Source organism: Peromyscus maniculatus, chromosome 1 (assembly GCF_049852395.1).
Source record: "Peromyscus maniculatus bairdii isolate BWxNUB_F1_BW_parent chromosome 1, HU_Pman_BW_mat_3.1, whole genome shotgun sequence".
Taxonomy (NCBI): Eukaryota; Metazoa; Chordata; class Mammalia; order Rodentia; family Cricetidae; genus Peromyscus; species Peromyscus maniculatus.
This window is the reverse complement of record NC_134852.1, coordinates 66152248-66171768: the sequence shown is the minus strand read 5'-3', so window position 1 is coordinate 66171768 and position 19521 is coordinate 66152248. Positions and strand designations below refer to the sequence as shown.

At 40.7% G+C, this 19521-nt stretch overlaps 1 protein-coding gene across 3 annotated transcripts in view; it reads right to left on the bottom strand.

Moving 5' to 3' along the window:
• Herc2 (HECT and RLD domain containing E3 ubiquitin protein ligase 2) overlaps positions 1-19521 on the bottom strand; it is a 169069-nt gene that overhangs the window by 126625 nt on the left and 22923 nt on the right. For all 3 annotated transcript variants that reach the window (XM_042277169.2, XM_042277174.2, XM_076543921.1), the window contains exons 4-12: positions 18380-18517; positions 13396-13615; positions 11806-11906; positions 10819-10975; positions 8139-8249; positions 7418-7589; positions 5609-5782; positions 1861-2049; positions 1061-1212 (exon numbers count right to left, since the gene is read on the bottom strand). In XM_042277169.2, the coding sequence (XP_042133103.1) occupies positions 1061-1212; positions 1861-2049; positions 5609-5782; positions 7418-7589; positions 8139-8249; positions 10819-10975; positions 11806-11906; positions 13396-13615; positions 18380-18517 (1414 nt within the window). The remainder of the gene's footprint in view (positions 1-1060; positions 1213-1860; positions 2050-5608; positions 5783-7417; positions 7590-8138; positions 8250-10818; positions 10976-11805; positions 11907-13395; positions 13616-18379; positions 18518-19521) is intronic.

Sequence of the window (19521 nt, the reverse complement as noted above, 5' to 3'; positions counted from 1 at the left end):
ATGCAGATACAGCACTCATATATACAAAATAAATAAATAAATCATATCATGGTTCCACAGGTCCTATTGGCAGGAGACAGATACAGTGTGAACAACAGGACAATATATGGGGTTTGTTTTATTTAGAAAACAAGATGGAGGGTACAGTTGCTAGCCATTGCTAATGCTGGCTAAATGAACACCCTCCATTTGTGGCAAAGTTCCCAAGAAGTCAGTCATCAAGAATGGACATATGCCGGGCATAGTGTCCCACGCCTTTAATACCAGCACTCAGGAGGCAGAGGCAGAGGCAGGTGGATCTCTGTGAGTTCAAGGCCAGCCTAGGTACATAGTGAGTTCTAGGAGAGCCTGAGCTACACAATGAGACTGTTGTAGAATATTATTTTAAGATGTGTTACATTTGTTTATGTTGTGGAACATTTGTTTAATGATTCAAAAATGTGTTGCATTCTTTTATATTGCATTTGATTAACTCTGTAAAGCTGTGTTATTTTGCCAGGCTAAAACACCTGATGGTCTAATAAAGAGCTGAACAGCCAATAGCAAGGCAGGAGAAAGGATAGGTGGGGCTGGCAGGCAGAGAGGAGGAGAAATCTTGAAGGAGAAGAAGAAAGAGCAAGAGAACAGGAGAGAGGACATCAAAGGCCAGCCACACAGCCACACAGCCACACAGCCAGCCATGGAGTAAAAGTGAAAGTAAGATATACAGAAGTAAGAAAAGATAAAAGCCCAGAGGCAAAAGGTAGATGGAATAATTTAAAGTTAAGACAAGCTGGTAAGAAACAAGCCAAGCTAAATTCCGGGCATTTATAATTAAAAATAAGCTTCTGTGTGTGATTTATTTGGGAGCTGTGGAGCAGGCCCTGCAAAAAGCCGAAAGAGCAGAAACAACCAACAACATGGGACCCTGTTTTGAGGTAAAAGAAAGAAAATGGACACATTGTGTTATGTCTCCCTTCTTATCCCAATAGGCAGCTGGAAATCACCCCTGAGATTTTCCATTCTGTTGTGAATATGGATACCCAGAGAGCATATCAGTTTCTGAAATGGTTGTACATACACAGTGTCTCCATGGCCCAGTCTTCCGCCATCCCCACAGCCCCAGGAGTACACCTCCCCTGTGGCAGCCAAAGCCAGATAGTGGTGACCATCAGAATGGGCAGCAATTTTCACAATGTTTCTGGAGGCAAGACCCTGTACCAGTTGTGGTGCCTAGGAAGGTAAAATATTAGTCAGTCATAGTAATGGAGAATGAAAACAGAATGACTCTCCCCATTCACATTCTCCCTGAGCAAATACTCAAACTAGGAACCTCCAGGGCTCTGACCTGTTCTCCATTCCAGCACCAAGAGAATAATAAGAATTCTCCAAGTGTTCCATGGGATGATAAGTACTGGTGTGAGAATGGAGCTGGCAGCCAGTGTAACACAGACACATAGCTCAAGTACTTTCCTTAAATGAGAGCACACATATCCCAATGCACCACCATCCTCATCAGAACCCATTCTTTTTCTGTTAACTGCCTTACACATGAAAAATTGGTTTATAAAACAATTGTGCTTAACAAATGGAATTACTTGATGGAATTCTTGATCTTAAAAACTCAAAATCCCTCCAGGAAAGGCGCAAAGCTACACAGAGAAACCCTGTCTCGAAAAACAAAAAACAAAAAAAAAAAAAAAAAAAAAAAAAAAAAACCTCAAAATCCTGTTAATAATCCTCGTAACTGGGACAATTTAACATGACTAACCATATACAATGAACAAAAACCATCAGCCAAGAATACTATACCATGTGACATCTAGAGCAGAGACCCCACCACTGAAGGAAGCATGCAGACACACTACACTGAGCACCTACCAGCATGTCACTGTTGTAAGCCTGTGTGTACACACGGCCATTTCGGGACAGGATCAAGAAACGCTTTTCCGCACAGGCCACCTGTATTACCCCCAGACTGGCAAGGCCTTCACACTGGATTGGACCAATGACATTGGCATAGTATTTCCATCCTATTAACCCCCAACCTATGACCTCTTGCAATGATCCCTGTTTAAAAAAAAAAAAAAAAAAGAACACATACAAACGTTTTCTTTAGAGTAAGAGAATGTCCAGGACTAATATTGAGATACTATGGAAGCTAAAAACAAAACAAGTAAAGAGACTATTTGAAAACATCAAAATAACTCAGAACATTTCATATTACCTCAGTTAAATGGTAAGCTACTTGGGTTTGTCCATAATATTTCATTTCAAGAGTACCATTCAAAAGCTGGACTTTCAACATATTTTTCAATGCTCAAACCCATCAGGATATTTTGTGTCAAAACTGGCAGAAAATCAAAAACACAAACATAAGGCTGGGAGTAAATGCCTTTATTGGTAGGAGTGACAGGATGAAGCTATCTGGGAACAACCTGAAGATAACAAGCCCACACTGGGTTACCTCACTAACATATTGCAAAGGCACATATGCATGCACACTCGGAGATAAAGAGAGGAACATGTACCAGATCAGCCACCACGGTAGTATTTGGGTAGCAAAATTCTGTCAATAACTCAGGTGTCCATTAAAAGGAGACTCATTAACAAAAAGATGTATTGCCAGGTGTGGTAGCACATGCCATTGATCACAGCACTCCCGAGACAAGGATAAGCATACCCTGTGAATTCAAGACCATCCAGGGCTACAGAGTGAGACACTGTCTCAAAACAGTAGTAATAACAACAATAGGAGGAAGCAGAAGAAGAGGAAAGAAAGAGAAAGAAAATAGAGCATACACAACATATTTATTAAAAACAGCTTTTAAAAAATAAGAGACCATCACTATTTACTGGTACAGAAAAATTACAGTATATCCATCTGGTGAGAATAAGCTAAAGAGAAAAAAAAAAAAAAAAAAAAACAGAAAAAGAAGCTACAGAGTAACTGTGGCGTGCTACCACTATCATGTTCATTCCAGAGCACAGTGAAGAGTTACAGACAGTAGGTGGGATGCTGGGCACATGGAAGTCAGAAGAAACAGAAGCACTTTCACATGCAATCCTGGCTTTGAACCATGGGGCTGTTTTATTTATAGCATATGTTTTGTTGTTTGGGTTTTTTGGGTTTTTTTTTTTTTTTGGTTTGGTTTGGTTTGGGGGGGACTGGTTTTGGGGTTTTTTTAAATTGCTTTGTTTTGTTTAAAGACAGGGTCTCCTTGTGTCACCCTAGCTGTCCTGGGACTCACGCAGTAGACAAGGCTGGCCTTGAACTCAGAGATTTACCTGCCTCTGACTCCCAAGTGCTGGGATTAGAAGTATGTACCACTACTGCCCAGACTATTCAGCTTGTTGGTTTTTTGTTTTGTTTGTTTTCTTTTCTTTTTCTTTTAATGAATTTCTGTTCATATTATAAATAAAAAGCCAAACAAACTTGGATTGAAAGCCAGAATTACTCTGTATAATCTTAACAAGAACAACACCATCCCAACCATTCATTTTTTTTCAAGAACACAACAGGGCAAACATTGTCATCAGCAGCTGTGTTCACATGTGGTGTCTTTGATGGACAAGCACACCCCAGATTCTTGTCACACAGGCCGACCATTACTACCACCATTACTATTAGTTACACATTCTACATAAAATATGACTGCATTGTTATTACATTATAACCAGCATTATTATACACTAAGTACTTCAGTGACAGCACATGTGATTAGAGGTAACAAGGCCATGGGTTTGATTCTCAGCACTAAAATAAAAAAAAAAAGATTCTCTGGCTGGATGGGCGATGGTGGTGCACGCATCTAATCCCAGCACTTAGAAGGCAGAGGCAGGTGGATCTCTGTGGTTTCGAGGCCAGACTGGGCTACAGAATGAGTTTCAGGAAAGGTACCAAAGCTACACAGAAAAACCCTGTCTTGAAAAAACAAGAAAAAAAAGGTTCTCTGGCATTTCCCTATAGATGGCAGGAAGCCTATTGTCATGTGGACAAAAGTGAGCTCTCTAAGGCCCCTAAATTCGGTCACTAAGCCCTGTGTACTTGAATAAGTATGCTATCGACATAAGCACAGCCATGTCCAGGACCCAAACGCCTCAGACTCATGAGAATGGAAAAGCCTTCCCAGGGCACACTCAGGAAAATGGAAAAGCCTTCCTCCAACCAGGGTACCATTGTTGACAGTTGTACTGACTGGTTTTGTGTGTCAACTTGACACAAGCTAGAGTCATCAGAGGAAAGAGCCTCAGTTGAGGAAATGCCTCAATGAGATCCAGCTGTAAGGCATTTTCTCAATTAGTGATCAATGGGGGAAGGCCCAGCCCATGTGGGTGGTGCCACCCCTGGGCTGCTGGTCCTGGGTTCTGTAAGAAGGCAGGCTGAACAAGCCAAGGGAAGCAATCCAAAAAGCAGCACCCCTCCATGGCCTCTGTATCAGCTCCTGCCTCCAGGATCCTGCCCTGTTTGAATTCCTGCCCTGACTTCCTTCAGTGATGAACAGCAATGCCGAAGTGTAAGCCAAATAAACTCTTTCCTCCCCAATTTGCTTTTTGATCATGGTGTTTCGGCCGCATCAATAAATACCCTAAGACAACAATGCAAGCAGAAAACATCCACTGCACCTTCCTCCTCCTTCCCAAATGTTTTCAGCCTGAGACTGCTCCCCTGCAGAGAGCTTCCACTAAGACTCACTTAGCCTCTCCTCGATATATTGGACTTACACTTACAACTGCACTCAGTTTCAGGGCTGTAGGTGCCCTCCATCTAAGTAAACATGGCCCACTTGATGCAAGCATTTCTGAAGGTTTGTCTGTTTTCTTCACTCCTCCCTGAATGTTCTAGTACCTCATCACCCCCTCAGAGCACTAACCCACACTTTGAACTATAGACACATTTAAACATTCCAACCACCATTATCAGAAATATCAAATTTCAGCTGGGTGATTGTGGCCCACACCTTTAATCCCAACCTTGGGAGGCAGAGGCAGGTGGATCTCTGTGAGTTCAGGGCCAGCCTGACCTACAGAATGAGTTCCAGGACAGCCAGGGCTACATAGAGAAACCCTGTTTTGAAAAGGAAGGAAGGATGGAAGGACGGACAGATGGATAAACAAATAAATTTGGCCCATACACAGAATGGAAATCGACCAAGAATACTAAGCTGGTTATAGCTCAGTGTGTTGTGATGGTTGGTGTTAATTATCAACCTGGCAGAACCTGGAATAGGCTGGGAGGTGAGCCTCTTGATATGCCTCTGGGGAATTATCGTGATATATAAATTGATGTGGGAAGACTCATCTTAACTGTGGGTGGAACTAATCCCTGGGAAGTGGACTGTACATGGAAAAAGCAACCTGAGCACTAGTAAGCGTTTACTGCTCTCTTGTTTACTGACTGCAAATGCATTGTGACCAGCTGCTTCAAGCTCCTGCTGCCATGTACAGTCAAACTATGAGCTAGACTAATCAACCCTTTGTACCTTAGGTTGCTTTTGACTGATTTTTGTTTTTGTAATCACATCATGAGAAAAGAAACTAAGGCGGTGGTAAAGGACTTGCCTAGCACACTTAAGGTCCAAGTGATTTTCATCATTACACAAGGGAACAGTCCTGCTCCAGCACATACCTTATGAGATGTTGGAGAGCTACACAGAGGAGGCATACAGGGTGTAGCCAGACGATCTAAATGGGCCATGACAACAACTGCAGTTTGTCGTAAATCAATGGCAAGCTCATTGTCTTGTGGAAGAGTAAGGTACCTCAGGAAACTCTCATTGGGGCTCAGAGGGCCAGATAAAAGCTAGATTAAGAGAAAGAAAGAAACACACTCAGAAACAGTGGAAGAAAAATACCACTACCAATTTCTAATTACTCTGTTTTCATATTTAGTTATGCATTTCCTGCATATCTTGTATTTTAGCCATCAAACTATAATGTTGGTCATACAGCTACACTATACATTCACACCCCTCTATACCTCTGTGGCATATAAACACAGTATTGACTGTCCAACCTACTTTTATACCACAGGTGTTGACTCCATATGGACTGTTTATACAGCCAAATTACCCTACAGGAACACCGCCCTCAAACCCCAATAAGAGGACTGGGGAAGCAGCTCAGTCCCCATACAGTGCTTGGTATGAGGACCTGAGTTCAATTCCCAGAACCCATGTAAATATGTCCAGCATGGTGATATGCACTTGTACTCCCTGAGCAAGGGAGGTTGAGATAGGTTCACTGACCAGCCAGAATTACCTGGGGAATTCGAGGCAAGTGAGAAACCCTGTCTCGAAAAAATAAGGTGGGTGGCTCCTGAGGAACAAAACCCCAAATTGACCTCTGGCTTCCAAACAAGGTGAAGATGGAGGGAGGGAGAGAGGGAGGGAGGGAGGGAGGGAGGGAGGGAGGGAGGGAGGGAGGGAGGGAGGGAGGGAGACACTGTTTTTAAAGTATAAGAACACAGAACAAGCTCTCTGAAACATAACACAGTACTACAACATGCCTTTTGAAGCTAAAACAAAACAACAAAATCCCTCAATTTGATATGAATATTGCCTACTTTAGAGGTGGACTTTGTTTTATTTTGTGGTTTTGAAGTCTTGAGCATTGAACCGAGAGCTTTAAGCATGTTAGGCAAGTACTCTTTTAAGAGTCTTTAACAATCCTTACTCCACCCATTTGAAACATTAAGTTGTCTGGGCTAACATTAAATCTTTGATCCTCCTGCCTCAGCCTCCCAAGTAGCTAGGATCACAGGTGTGTACCACCTGGCCTGGCAGTCCACTCTACTAAAGCCTTATTTTATTTACAATTAACATCATATTTCTAAATTGCAAAAACAGAGTCTTCTTATCACTTAAGAGTGTTAAGACATAAATCAGGCCAAAGTGATAACAGAACACCTAACTTTACAGAAAAGATAAAAAGTTCAAATGTAAAGAACCACAGTCCTGGGGTTTCATGAGTATTTGTTTACATTAACATAAAACAGCCCAACACAGTACCTAAAATTCCCGTCCAAAAACTTCCAGCAGCTGCAGGGAACACACAGGCACTAATAAACCAGACACACAGATCATCACCTCAGCTGACTCAGCAAAGTTTGCAAGTCCACATGGCAGGCAGTAGACAGATCTCTAAAAGGCCAATGAATCCATGCCATACCATATTCCTCTTTATAAGTACAAATCTAGAAGCTGTCATATGGAAGAATCTTTATAGGACATGAGATACTCTACCTTGTCAATATAGTGCATTTGACCTCCCAAGCCTGCCCCCATCTCCCTTGCTGCTATCACCAGGAAACAAATACACCCAAAAGGCATCGACTCCCATAGATGAACACTGTGGCTTACTTATAATAAAGCTAGCTCTTTGGTATCCTCAGAATAAGAAAGAGCCATCCAAACACAAGACCCCAGGTGATACTCACGTGCATGTCCCCTTCTGCATGTGGCACATCCTTACTGCAGATGATGCTCTGGAACCTCTGCAACAGAGGCAAAAGAGGGGCACTGGTGCCCTGGGCAGACCTCTCATTGTCAGTTTCCTGTGCCCCACTGTCCCACAGTTGAAGCAACAACAGGATGGCAGACAACATTTGGCTGAAAAGAAAGGATATTTACTCTCTAATAAAAACAAGTTAGTGTTTGCCATAACACATCAAAACTAAACAAACAAACAATTAGAATTATAGGAGAACAATGATATGAAAAGATGCTAAAATAATGTCATGGAAATAATTCTTGGCAATTAAATCACTGAATCAATGCTGTGAATTTAGCAAAAGACATTTTCCTTCTATTGATATGAAGCATAAAAATAGCTAAGATATTCAAGCAGTGCTTTCTACATGAAACTTCTAGGATCTTAAATCAACAAAGTAAAAAATACCTATTTCAGAAAAACTAAATAAACAGTTGTTTAGGAGAAAACATCTTAAAAAGAACTCCTAGATGACTAGATAAACTAGCCTAAAAAGAAAGACAACAAAACAGACTAGCATAAGAATAAACACAGGGCCCTGGGATGAAGGTCTAGCTATAGAACACTACAATTTGCTATAGCCACAAACAAATGGAATTCCACAACACAGCAGGTGTACAGACACACACAACCATCTCCTGAGGTGACGTGAGCCTCACACCACTCACCTAAGAGTGCCTCTCTGGACAGCCAACTCCAGCAGGATGGCCAAAGCCAAGTGCTGGTCCTGCAGGGGAACTCCACCTGGCCCCTTAGTCCCTGGTGTTCCATGAACATCCCTGAAATGACAGCAACAGCAAGGCTAGGCAACATCAGAGAAAGCAGCAAACCTAAAATCATACCAGCAGGCTAATTATATTCAATCTCCCATGTAAAAAGACAAGCGCGCGCGCGCACACACACACACACACACACACACACACACACACACACACACACACACACACACACGAGGAACGGGGGGGGGGGGGGGATGTAGGAGGGAGGAAGAGGAAGGAGAGAAAGGCAAAAGGATCAGAAGTTCCAAGGTCATTCCTGGCTACATAGTAGTTTGAGACCAGCCTGGGCTGTATGAGAGCCTGTCTCAAGAGAAAAGTGGGAGGAAGCGGGGGAGGGAGGGAGTAGGTATTTTTCCAATTTGAACAAAATATAGTATCAACTTTCCCATACAAAATTAGAGTATTAATTTTTAAAGTCACCAGAAAATCTAAAGGCATATATCTATGCATATTTGTATTTCACATCAAAGAAGTATTTGAACTTTGTTACTCAGTAATAAATAACAAATTTCCTGAACCTAAAATTGGAAAGCAAAGGCTATAACTGACACTGGATTTTTAAAATTAATTCTAAAGCTATTTTCAGGGCTTTAAAATTCTACAGTAACACCTTCACCAGCACACCTAGAAGAGAGGATTTTTAAAATTAATTCCAAGGCTATTTTCAGGGCTTTAGAATTCTACAGTAACACATTCACTAGCCCACTTATAAGAGAGACTCATGGCTCATATGAAAGAGACCAAAGGCATCCCTGTTGGTTACAGGAATAAATGGTAATGACTTCTGCTGAGGAGACTAACTTTCCCTCTATGTGTCTCTATGCTAAATTTTATATTATTTTCTTTACATTAAAAAAATGTAACTACAGATTCATATCCAAGCCAGGAGCAGAAACATACACCTCCAGTCACAACTACCAAGGAGCTGAGGATCACTTGAGCTAAGGAGCTCTGGACTATAGGAATGCTATTGCCAACTGGGTGTCCAAGCTAAGTTCAATATAGCAACCTCCTAGGAGCTTGTCTAAGGAGAGGTGCAGCTGCCTAGCCAAAATCAGAAATGAGGCAAGTCAAAACTCCCATTCTGATTAAAGTCATATACAAAAAAATAAAAAAGTATAGCTATATGCTACAGTTTGGATCATAAATGTCTGCCAAACACCCATGCACTCGCTGGCTAGTTCCAAATCCATGGCACTATGGAGAAGTGATAGAACATTATAGACAGAGCCAAGTACAAAAGTTAGTCATTGCTGGTGCACTCTCGAAGGGAATACTACAATCCTACGATCTCCTCTTTCTCCCTTGCTTATTGGCTGCCATGAACAGAATAGGCCCCTCCATGGTGAACTCTGTTGACACAGGTCCAAAGCAACAAGAAGGCCAAGTGACCACAGACTGAAATCTGAAACCACCAGCCAAAACCCTCCCTCCTTTCAGTGGGTTGTCCAAGGTTTTTGTTACAGAAATAGCAAACTAACAAACAGGTTTATACATTTTTTTCCTGCAATGAGAAGGATCAAATCTAGTAGTACATGCTCAGCAACTGCTCTACTACTCAATTACACCCTTGGCACTAGTCAGAACATTGTTTGAGTAGCCATGTTCTCATATATTATCTACCAAGACTTCCAGGCAAGCACCATCAATCCCTCAAAACAGTGACTCTTCATTAACGCCAAGAGGCACACAAGAAGTGCTCACATTATGATGAATGGGTTATCAAATACCTCCAGAAAAAAATACATAACAAAAAAAAAATTTTTTGATATTTCCCATCACGTTCAATGTGACAGCTTCTTGGGTCAAGTCACAATAATCATAAATTAAATCATCTAAAAAGCTGAGAATGGGCCAGAGAGCTGGCTCTGCAGGTAAAGCACTTGCTGCCAAGACTGATTACCCGAGTTCAATCCTATGACACGTGGTTCACTACAACACATGCACCCATACATACACCTACACACACCTACACACACCTACACACACACACACACACACACACACACACACACACACACACTAATACCTCACATACAAAACAAATAAATAAAATATACGAAAACAATTTTAAAGCCAGGCATGGTGGCACACACCTTTTACCCCAGCACTCGGAAGGTAGAGGCAGGCAAATCTCTGTGAGTTCAAGGCCAGCCTGGTCTACAAAACTAGTTCCAGGACAGCTAGGGCTGTTATACAGAGAAAATTTGTCTCAAAAACAAACAAACAGGCTGGGCGGTGGTGGCGCACGCCTTTAATCCCAGCACTTGGGAGGCAGAGGCAGGCGGATCTCTGTGAGTTCGAGGCCAGCCTGGGCTACCAAGTGAGTTCCAGGAAAGGTGCAAAGCTACGCAGAGAAACCCTGTCTTGAAAAACCAAAAAAAAAAAAACAAAAAAAAAACAACAAACAATTGTAATGTGAATAGCAAGAACTTTGCAGGCATGCTGAAAACACAGCAGCAGCAGCAGCTAGTCAGCAAGTTCCCAGAAGCACAGTAAGATGAACTGAGAACAAGCCTCCAGTACACTGAAGCTACTCCACAGAAAAGCAAGAAAAGTACAAACTCACCCAGTCACAACAGACCTAAGGAACCTCGTCGCTCTCTCTACTACCTCCAGCCACACAGAGGACACTGTGCTCTCATCAAAGAGAGAGGCCTCGGGAAGAGCTCGAAGGGCGTCCAGGGACTCCTGCAAGAGCTCACTGCAGAGATCCGCATCTTCACCTGAGCAACATACAGTGAGGCATTGCTGACAAGCAGAGTTGCAGTCACCCCACTGGGCCTCCAACCCCTCAAGTGACAAGATATTCATGAAAGTCTTTATCCAATAGGTCAAACTCTTACACAGCTGTTGAAATTCCATTCCACCTTTAATATCTCTCACATAAGCAGTATGTGTGAGACATATTGAATATCTCTTACCTGAAATGCTGGGTGTCAGAAGTGACTCAGTTGTGTGTGTGTGTGTGTGTGTGTGTGTGTGTGTGTGTGTGTGTGTGTACATCTCCTTGAGAAGGGGACTAATCTCACTTCTATTTTCACTTCTGTTTCATATATACACTTACACACAGAAACTGGAAGTAATCTCATACAGCAACTTTAGTGTGGCTGTATTCTGGCAGCAATCTATCACATGAGGCTGAGTGTGGGATTTTCTACTTGTGATATCATGAGTCAAAAGACTTCAGGTTTTAGATCATTTTAGATTGCATATTTTCTGATTATGGGTGCTCAATTGTTAACTTCTTACGAAGGCATTCCATGGTGAAGGAGGTGAGGCAGGGTTGTAATAAATGAACATTTTTCTTAAAAACACAGGCCTGAAAACTTAGAGAGACCCTGTAGCCTCTTATGCTAAAATAGAGAGAACTTAAGGTAAAGAGAATGAAGACATTTACAAAGATTAAACAACTCTGAAAAATACCCAACATGGCCTCAGGGACCTGGCAGTCTAACTGTTAGGTGGCCAACAAGGAACCTGCTGGGGCAGAATTGCACAGGGAACTGGAAACTCCTATCTATGAAGGAAACAGAATGGCATGTTATACACATACCTGAACGCCAGGCCCTTCGTAAGAAAGCAAAGGCAAAGGAGAGCGCTGCTCGGGACCCAACTCTGGCAAGTCCTTCTACCCCTCTGCCTGTGGGACGGGAACTGCACATAAACACAAAGGGTAAAAAAACTGGTCAGTCAGAGGAACATGAAAATAATAAAGTAAGAACGTAGGCCATGGGGTAACTTATGGTCTTCTTTAGCTATCAGGATCCTTGGTGGGTTTTAGTTTCAATTTTTTAAACTTTAAATAAAATATGCTTTGTAAAGAAAAAGTTTCTCTGTGAGGGTCTGAAGAGTGCAGGGAGGCAGTGTGTGCACTTATCTGTGAGGGCTGACAGTGTAGGGGAGGCTCTGGGCACATCTGTGAGGGCCTGAATAGTTCAGGGAAAACTCTGTGCACATCTGTGAGTGACCATGAAGAGAGAAGAGAGCTATTTGCTACTTCCAGAAGAGGCACTGGATGTCAGGAACACAGGAATATATTTCTGAATGAGAAATATAAGTATTACACAACAGAATTTTTAAAGATGAGTACATATGTAAAATCTGATCAGAGAGTTTGGAGGACTATTACTAACATTTTCCCTTGAAGAAAACTGTTCCTGTGTAAACATGAAGCTCGACTCTCCTCAGACAGTCAGGATCTTGGCCCCCAAGAAAGAACCTATAGCTCTAAGCCAGTGTAAGAACCACTCTTAAAATGGTAGCCTCTGTTTTTTAACTATTGTTACGTGTGTGTGTGCAAATAAATAAATACAACCACTATAAATCCAAGAACTTTTTTTTTAATTTTAGGAATTCCTTCACTTAATGAAAAATATCCCAACAAACTCACCAATGCTTAAGGTAACAGAGGACTCAAGACACTCTCTGTATCTTAAGGTGATCTGATCAACACACAAGTGTGCTGAAGGTCTCTTAGCGTCAACTACTCACATATACAGAGCTCTCAGACCAGTGACCACCATTGTGGGCTGCTGTCTATGTGGTCAGGAAATAAAAAACTGTGCCCCAGCTATTTTCAAATGGAAAGAAACCCCAGAGGTCCCGTGACACAGTTACCATGACAACTTACTTTAAATGTGACAACATGACTTCAACCAGATAAAACAGGGAAGGAGAGGAGAGGAGAAGGGAGGTAGGAAGACAAAGGAGAGAGAAGAAAGGAGAGTAGAGATAAGGGGAAGGGAGGGAAACCAAATGAAGCTACAATTAACACTTGTCTGCCAGATGCATGAGTTTCCCACACTGCCTGCTGCATCCTCTATACAATTTCCATGTGTACTCTAGGGAGTGAAAGCCACTATCACAACAAAAGAAACAAGCTCCTAGCCATATAAAATGGCACTCTGTTCTCATGTGAACAAGAATTTTCATAGTTACATTGAGAAAAAATATAATTTTACATGAGACTTAAATATTCTAGTAGTTATTAGTTAATGCCAAGGGGCAAATTGGTTGATGTAGTAATAAATAACCACAAATTAAAAACTCTATGTCTGGAAGCATCTTTAGTAATAAACTGTCTTAAACAAAAGAGCCAGGACTTACAGGGAATGCCAACAGGGTTCTCCCATTTTATTATTACCTTTTCTTCTCGGTGGGAGGCACAGAAATGCTGCTGCTTTTCCACTTAACTTTGACATTCTCCTGGAAAACAGTTCTGTTTAAGGCAATGAAATAGCGCTCTAGGATCACTAGCCTCTGCTTCAACCTCAAGGCTGAGAGTGTCGTGGTAGCTGACTGGACAGCCAGGGCTTGCTGCTCTTTAACCAGCACAGAAAGGCACTCCTTCAGTTCATTCACATCTGAAACACAAGATAAGAAAACATTCTAACTTGCCAACATCTTGAGCAGGGCTGGCAGTAATACTAAGAAATTAGACAATAACAGTAGAAACACCTATGTATACAATACTATCCAAATCATTAAACAGTGTGCACATATTAGCTGGCAGTACTCTATGTCCACACAGGAAACTCAGGCATAGAGGGGTTAAGTAACTTGACTAAAATCACACAGAGGAGTATAGCACAAGACATGGATACATTACTTCTCAGTAATCATCATGTAAAAGTTGCTAATAAAAAAATTGAAGGGCTGTAGAGCACTTGCTTAGCATGAAAAAGGCCCTGGGCTCAAGGCTTAGCCCCACAGAAATGAATGAACAAATCTTCAAAACTATAAAGTCAAACTTCTCAGTAGCCCACTTTCTAGAAGAAAAAACAAAACTCTAGCCACTTTGCTAACAACTAAGGTCAAAGTAAAAACAAAGGTCACTTTGAGTGTATGTGTTTCTGTGTAGGTGAGTGCACGTGTGTGGAGGTCAGAGGGCAACTTCAGGTGTTATTCGTCACATGCTACCTACCTGGTTTTTTTTTTTTTTTTTTTTTTTTTGGTTTTTCGAGACAGGGTTTCTCTGCGTAGCTTTGCGCCTTTCCTGGAGCTCACTTGGTAGCCCAGGCTGGCCTCGAACTCACAGAGATCCGCCTGGCTCTGCCTCCCGAGTGCTGGGATTAAAGGCGTGCGCCACCACCGCCCGGCTCCTACCTGGTTTTTTAAGACAAGGTTTTCCATTGGCCTGGAACATGCCAAGTACACTAGACTGGCTGGCCAGCAAGCCCCAGGGATCTGCCTGTCTCTATCTCCTCAGCGCTAAGACTGCAAGTAAGAGCACCACACCCCATTCATTTTACATGTGTGCTGCAGATAGGTCTCCCCAAACCCAAAAGCAGTGTTACAATAAAATTACTCTGTATGAATAACTAATGAAAGGAATACATTTATGAAACTATTTTATTGGAAGATAAAATACTCAAATTGTATGATAAAAGTTTATTAAGCTATTTCCTCTAGTATATGTTTGAATTTTTTCACAAAAGTTTTTAAGTAGCTATCAGACAATCACATGAATAAAATAAGTTAAAAATCCTAGCCTAGCCACACGTTACCTAAGACTATAAAAAATTGCAGCTGTAAATTAAGTTACCTCTCAACAACCCCCATGCTAGCACTACTCCTGTTTATGTTCTGTCTTTACTTCAACAGTCTTCAGCCTTCAAGACTCGGACCCTGACAGACAATCACAAAGCCACACCAACCTCTATTGAATGGAAGATACCAGTTTCTGGCTACCCATCACTTGAGCATGCTTTCTATGCAAAGTAAAGTTCTTAGAAAGAATTAGAGATTACATCTCACTACTTCATTCCTGGTGAACAGGCACTGTAGTAGGATGCCAGGCCTACACACTGACAATCTAAAACTGAAATGCCTAAGAGTTGACAGTTATGGAAAGCAAGATGAGCAAAGATGAGCAACACCCTGAATTCCATATTGGTATCAAGATGGAAAAACAGAATGTTTCCCAGTGAAGTAGCATCCCAGACTTCTCAGGGCATCCTTTTCAAGCCAGTCTGCAGAAGAAACACGAAAAGGCATCCAGCCCTCACTATATGGAGCATCTTCACAGAGACAAAGCAGTCACAGACATATCCCAGAGGAATTCCTTTTAGAAATCAAAAAAGGCTAGTAAAATTCTTTACATCTTCTGAAAAGTCAGTTTCTACCTTGTATTTCTAATTTAAATCTTCACTGGCAAGTATTAATTGTACACAGTGATGGACTTCACAGACCTTTTTATACATTATTCACATACATTGCCTATACCCATCTCTCCTTCCCTTGTTCCCTCCCTCCTTTCCCATTATCCCTATTCTATTTTCACATCCCACATACATGATTTCATAGATCTATACAAAATCTAGGACCTAAAAATGAAAAAAAACATGTAACATTTATCTTTTTGAGTCTCACTTATTTGATGATCTCTTCTAGTTGCATCCATTTTTCTGCAAATGACATAATTTTATTCTTTGTTGTTGTTTGTTTTTTGAGACAGGGTCTCTCTATGTAGTCCTGTCCTGGCTGTTTTGGAACTCGCTCTGTAGACCAGTCTGGCCTTGAACTCAGAGATCTACCTGCCTCTGCCTCCCAGGTGCAGGGACTAAAGGCATGTGTCATCACAATTTTATTCTTCTTCATGGCTGAACCTCTCTCTCTCTCTCTCTCTCTCTCTCTCTCTCTCTCTCTCTCTCTCTCTCTCTCTCTTTCACTCACTCACACACACACACACATTTTCCTTATTGTTAAGACACCTAGGCAGAATCCACAAGTTGGCTATTGTGAATATTAATGTAATAATCACTGATATACAAGATTCTGTGCTGTGTTGATTTTGAGTCCTTCATGTATATACCTAACAGTAGTTTAGCTAGGTCACATGATATATCTACTTTGGTTTTTTGGGGGAACCTCCACACTGATTTTCATAGTGGTTAAACTTATAGTCCCATCAGCAGTCACAAGGGTTTTTTGTTTTTTGTTTTTTTGAGACAGGGTTTCTCTCTATAGTTTTGGCATCTTTCCTGGAACTCACTCTGTAGACCAGGCTGGCCTCAAACTCAGAGACCCACCTGCCTCTGCTTCCCGAGTGCTGGGATTAAAGACATGCACCACCATCGCCCAGGGTCATTTGTTTTCTTAATGACATACCTTCTGTCCAGGGGGAGATGGAATCTCAATGTTTTAATATATTTCACTTCTGCCAGTGTGAAAAAAAAAATCTAAAAGTTCATGTACCTAATTACTAAGTTTTAAAAATTACATGAAGTAAAACCTAAAGAACTAAAGAAAAGCCTACAATTAACACTAAAGGCTTCAATACTCCTAGTAAGAAAGAGAAGAAAAGCAGTCAGATTATGATTTGTTTCTCTCTCGCCATAAAAGACAAAAAAATTAATTACACTAATATGTGCTAGACAAAAGCATCACTCTATTCAGTCTGCTGTTCTTACAAAAACACTATGAGCTGGGAATTAGTATTTACTACAGGTAAAACTTAAATTATACTTACACATTTATATGTATGTGCACAAGGAAAAAACAAGTTTAAATGTCAACACCAAACTGGTAAGAGCAATAAATCCTCAAAATAAAACTGTAATTGTGGTAGACAGTTATGTCTTTATAATCTATGAATTTTCATAAAAAAAATTTCATATATTCTTTGTGAACTGAAACCTTTGTGGTGTCTAAGAATATAGCTCAATAGTATACCATGTGTTTAACTTACATAAGACCCTAGGATCAAGCTCCAACACACATTAAAAACAAATTTTTAAAACAAAAATGCATCAGATATTTTTAGAAATTAAATAAAATAAAATAAAGGAAGACCAAAAAAGAAAAGTGTAAGTTTTACTTGCTTGGATAAAAAGAAATGGATGATTTTTACACATGTTATAACTAAAAAAGAAAAAATGTATTTTTGTGAACAAAGACTTGAATAAATATTTCTCCAAAGAACAAAGAACATTTACAGATCAGTTGGCATTGTTGAAAGAAATTTTCAACATTACTTAATCATTAATAAATACAAATCAAAGCAGTAACATGTCACTTCATACTCATCAGGGCAGATATTATCAAGAGGAAATTAAGTGTTAGCAAGGACCCAGAGAAACCAGAACCCTTGTGGACTGCTGAGAGAATGAAAACCTAATGTGGCCTCTGGAAAACACTGTACCAGTGCTTGGAAAAGCTAATCACAGTATTCCCACACAATCCAGTGTACCTGGGAATGCACACAGAACTAAAAGCAGTGACCTCAAGCAGACAACCATGTCGGTGGCAGCAGCATTCACCTACTCAGGACCCAATGACAATGAATCAGATCTCAAGGCTGACAGTGGCGCTTACTAGGAGAGACACCTCCAGACTAGTACATAGATGCTTTGCAGTTAATATTTATTGTTTTTTCACATGTAGAATTGTTCCTTTTATACTTTTTCTACAAAGCACTTTTTTCTGGTTTCATTTGTTTATTTATTGTTTCTGTCTCTAGTAACTAGTTGGAAACACGTAAAATGAGCTTCCTAGATAAAAGTTATTTTAAATAAAGGTTATAATTATGTGGGGGAAAAAAACCAAAAGGGAGAAGTACCCCAAGGGTCCACCAACTGGAGCAGATATAATCAACCAACATATGCACACAAACAGTGAAATATTATTTAACATTTAAAAGGCCACAGCATGCACTCAGGAGGTAGAGGCAGGCGGACCTGAGCTCGAGGCCAGCCCGATCTACAGAATGAGATCCAGAACAGCCAGGGCTACACAGAGAAACCCTATCTTGAAAACCAAAAAGGCCACAGCATGGATAAACTTAAATATATACTAAGCAAAATAAGCTAGATAATAGGAGTAAACGCTATCTGAGTCTATTTATGTATGGTGCTTGTGAAGACTGAAGTGCAGACATCAAAGATGACTGTGACTGCCTGGAGGATTGGGGGACAGTGGTGAATGGATATGAGTGGTAGTGATTTTGTACCAGAGTATGAACATATTTAATAAACTGTATGCTTAAAATGGTTATAATGGTTATATATCAGATATATTTTACTATTATATTTTATATCAGACACATTTTACTGTAATACAGGTTTTAATTTTAAAAAATTCTTTTAACAAACAAAAACTTGATCCACTGCTGTCAGAAAGTGTAATACCTGGCTGCTTGCCCCAGACCCAACTCTCCAGGATTGATTTGGCTCTATACACGGGTGTAGGCGTCTCTTCTTCCTCCTTCTTCTCTTTGTCATTAAGATCTTCTTTCTTGGTTACACTCTGAGTTTCAACACCATCATCTGGAGAATTAAAAATGCTTAAGTCCATAATTGTTTTTAAAATGCAACAGTCAAGCTGGGCATGGCGGCCCATGCCTATAATCCCCAGCACATGAGTTCAAGACCATCTTAAGCCACATAGTAAGTTCCAGGCCAGCCTGGGCAACTGAGTAAGGCCCTGACACAAAATAAGGATAAGAGGAAGGGCAGGAAGGAGAGAAGGAAACAGAGAGAGGAGGGTGAAGCACCTCTTATCAATCTCTACAAATAAGTCTTCCCAAACATGGAAGAGTTATAGCACATATCAGTAACTCATTTTAGGATTTTTAAAAAATCACATGAATTAAAACTACAAAAGAGTCAGCATAGTTTACTTAATAATGAAAATACAATAAGGGATTTTTCAAATTCTTTAAAGCATGAAGGTTTGTTTTGTTTTGTTTTGTTTTAAATACTTTTCAATGTCCTACTAGATTTCACAATGTCCTTAATATAGATCTATTTGGACTTTACACTAATTGCTTTAATCCAATAACTCAAAATTGCTTAACAACCAAAGGGAGAATTAGGGAGACAAACTCTAAAATCATTTTTTAACTGTACCGTGTTCTCCTCTACTGCCAGCTGAGAACCACTGCTATAAAAGATCACTATCCCTGAGATGGCAAGATGGCTCAGTGGAGACCTGACAATCTGAATTCAATTCCCAGAACCCACATAAAAGTGGTAGCTGTCCTGATGCCCACATACATGCCATGGCACATACATACATACAAACACATACATACACACACACATACACACACACACACACACACACACACACACACACACACACACACAGTTTAAGAACCATCATAATTGAAGTATAATTCAGGAGCACTGAGACACAAAAGGAAAGTTGAAAACTACCACCTCAAGCCACGGTAAAGTCTCAGACAGTAGTAAGTGCCTTGAAATGCCTTACATGGCTGTAAAGAGAAGATGGAAAGAATCTTAACCCTGAAATGCTAACAAGTCCTGTC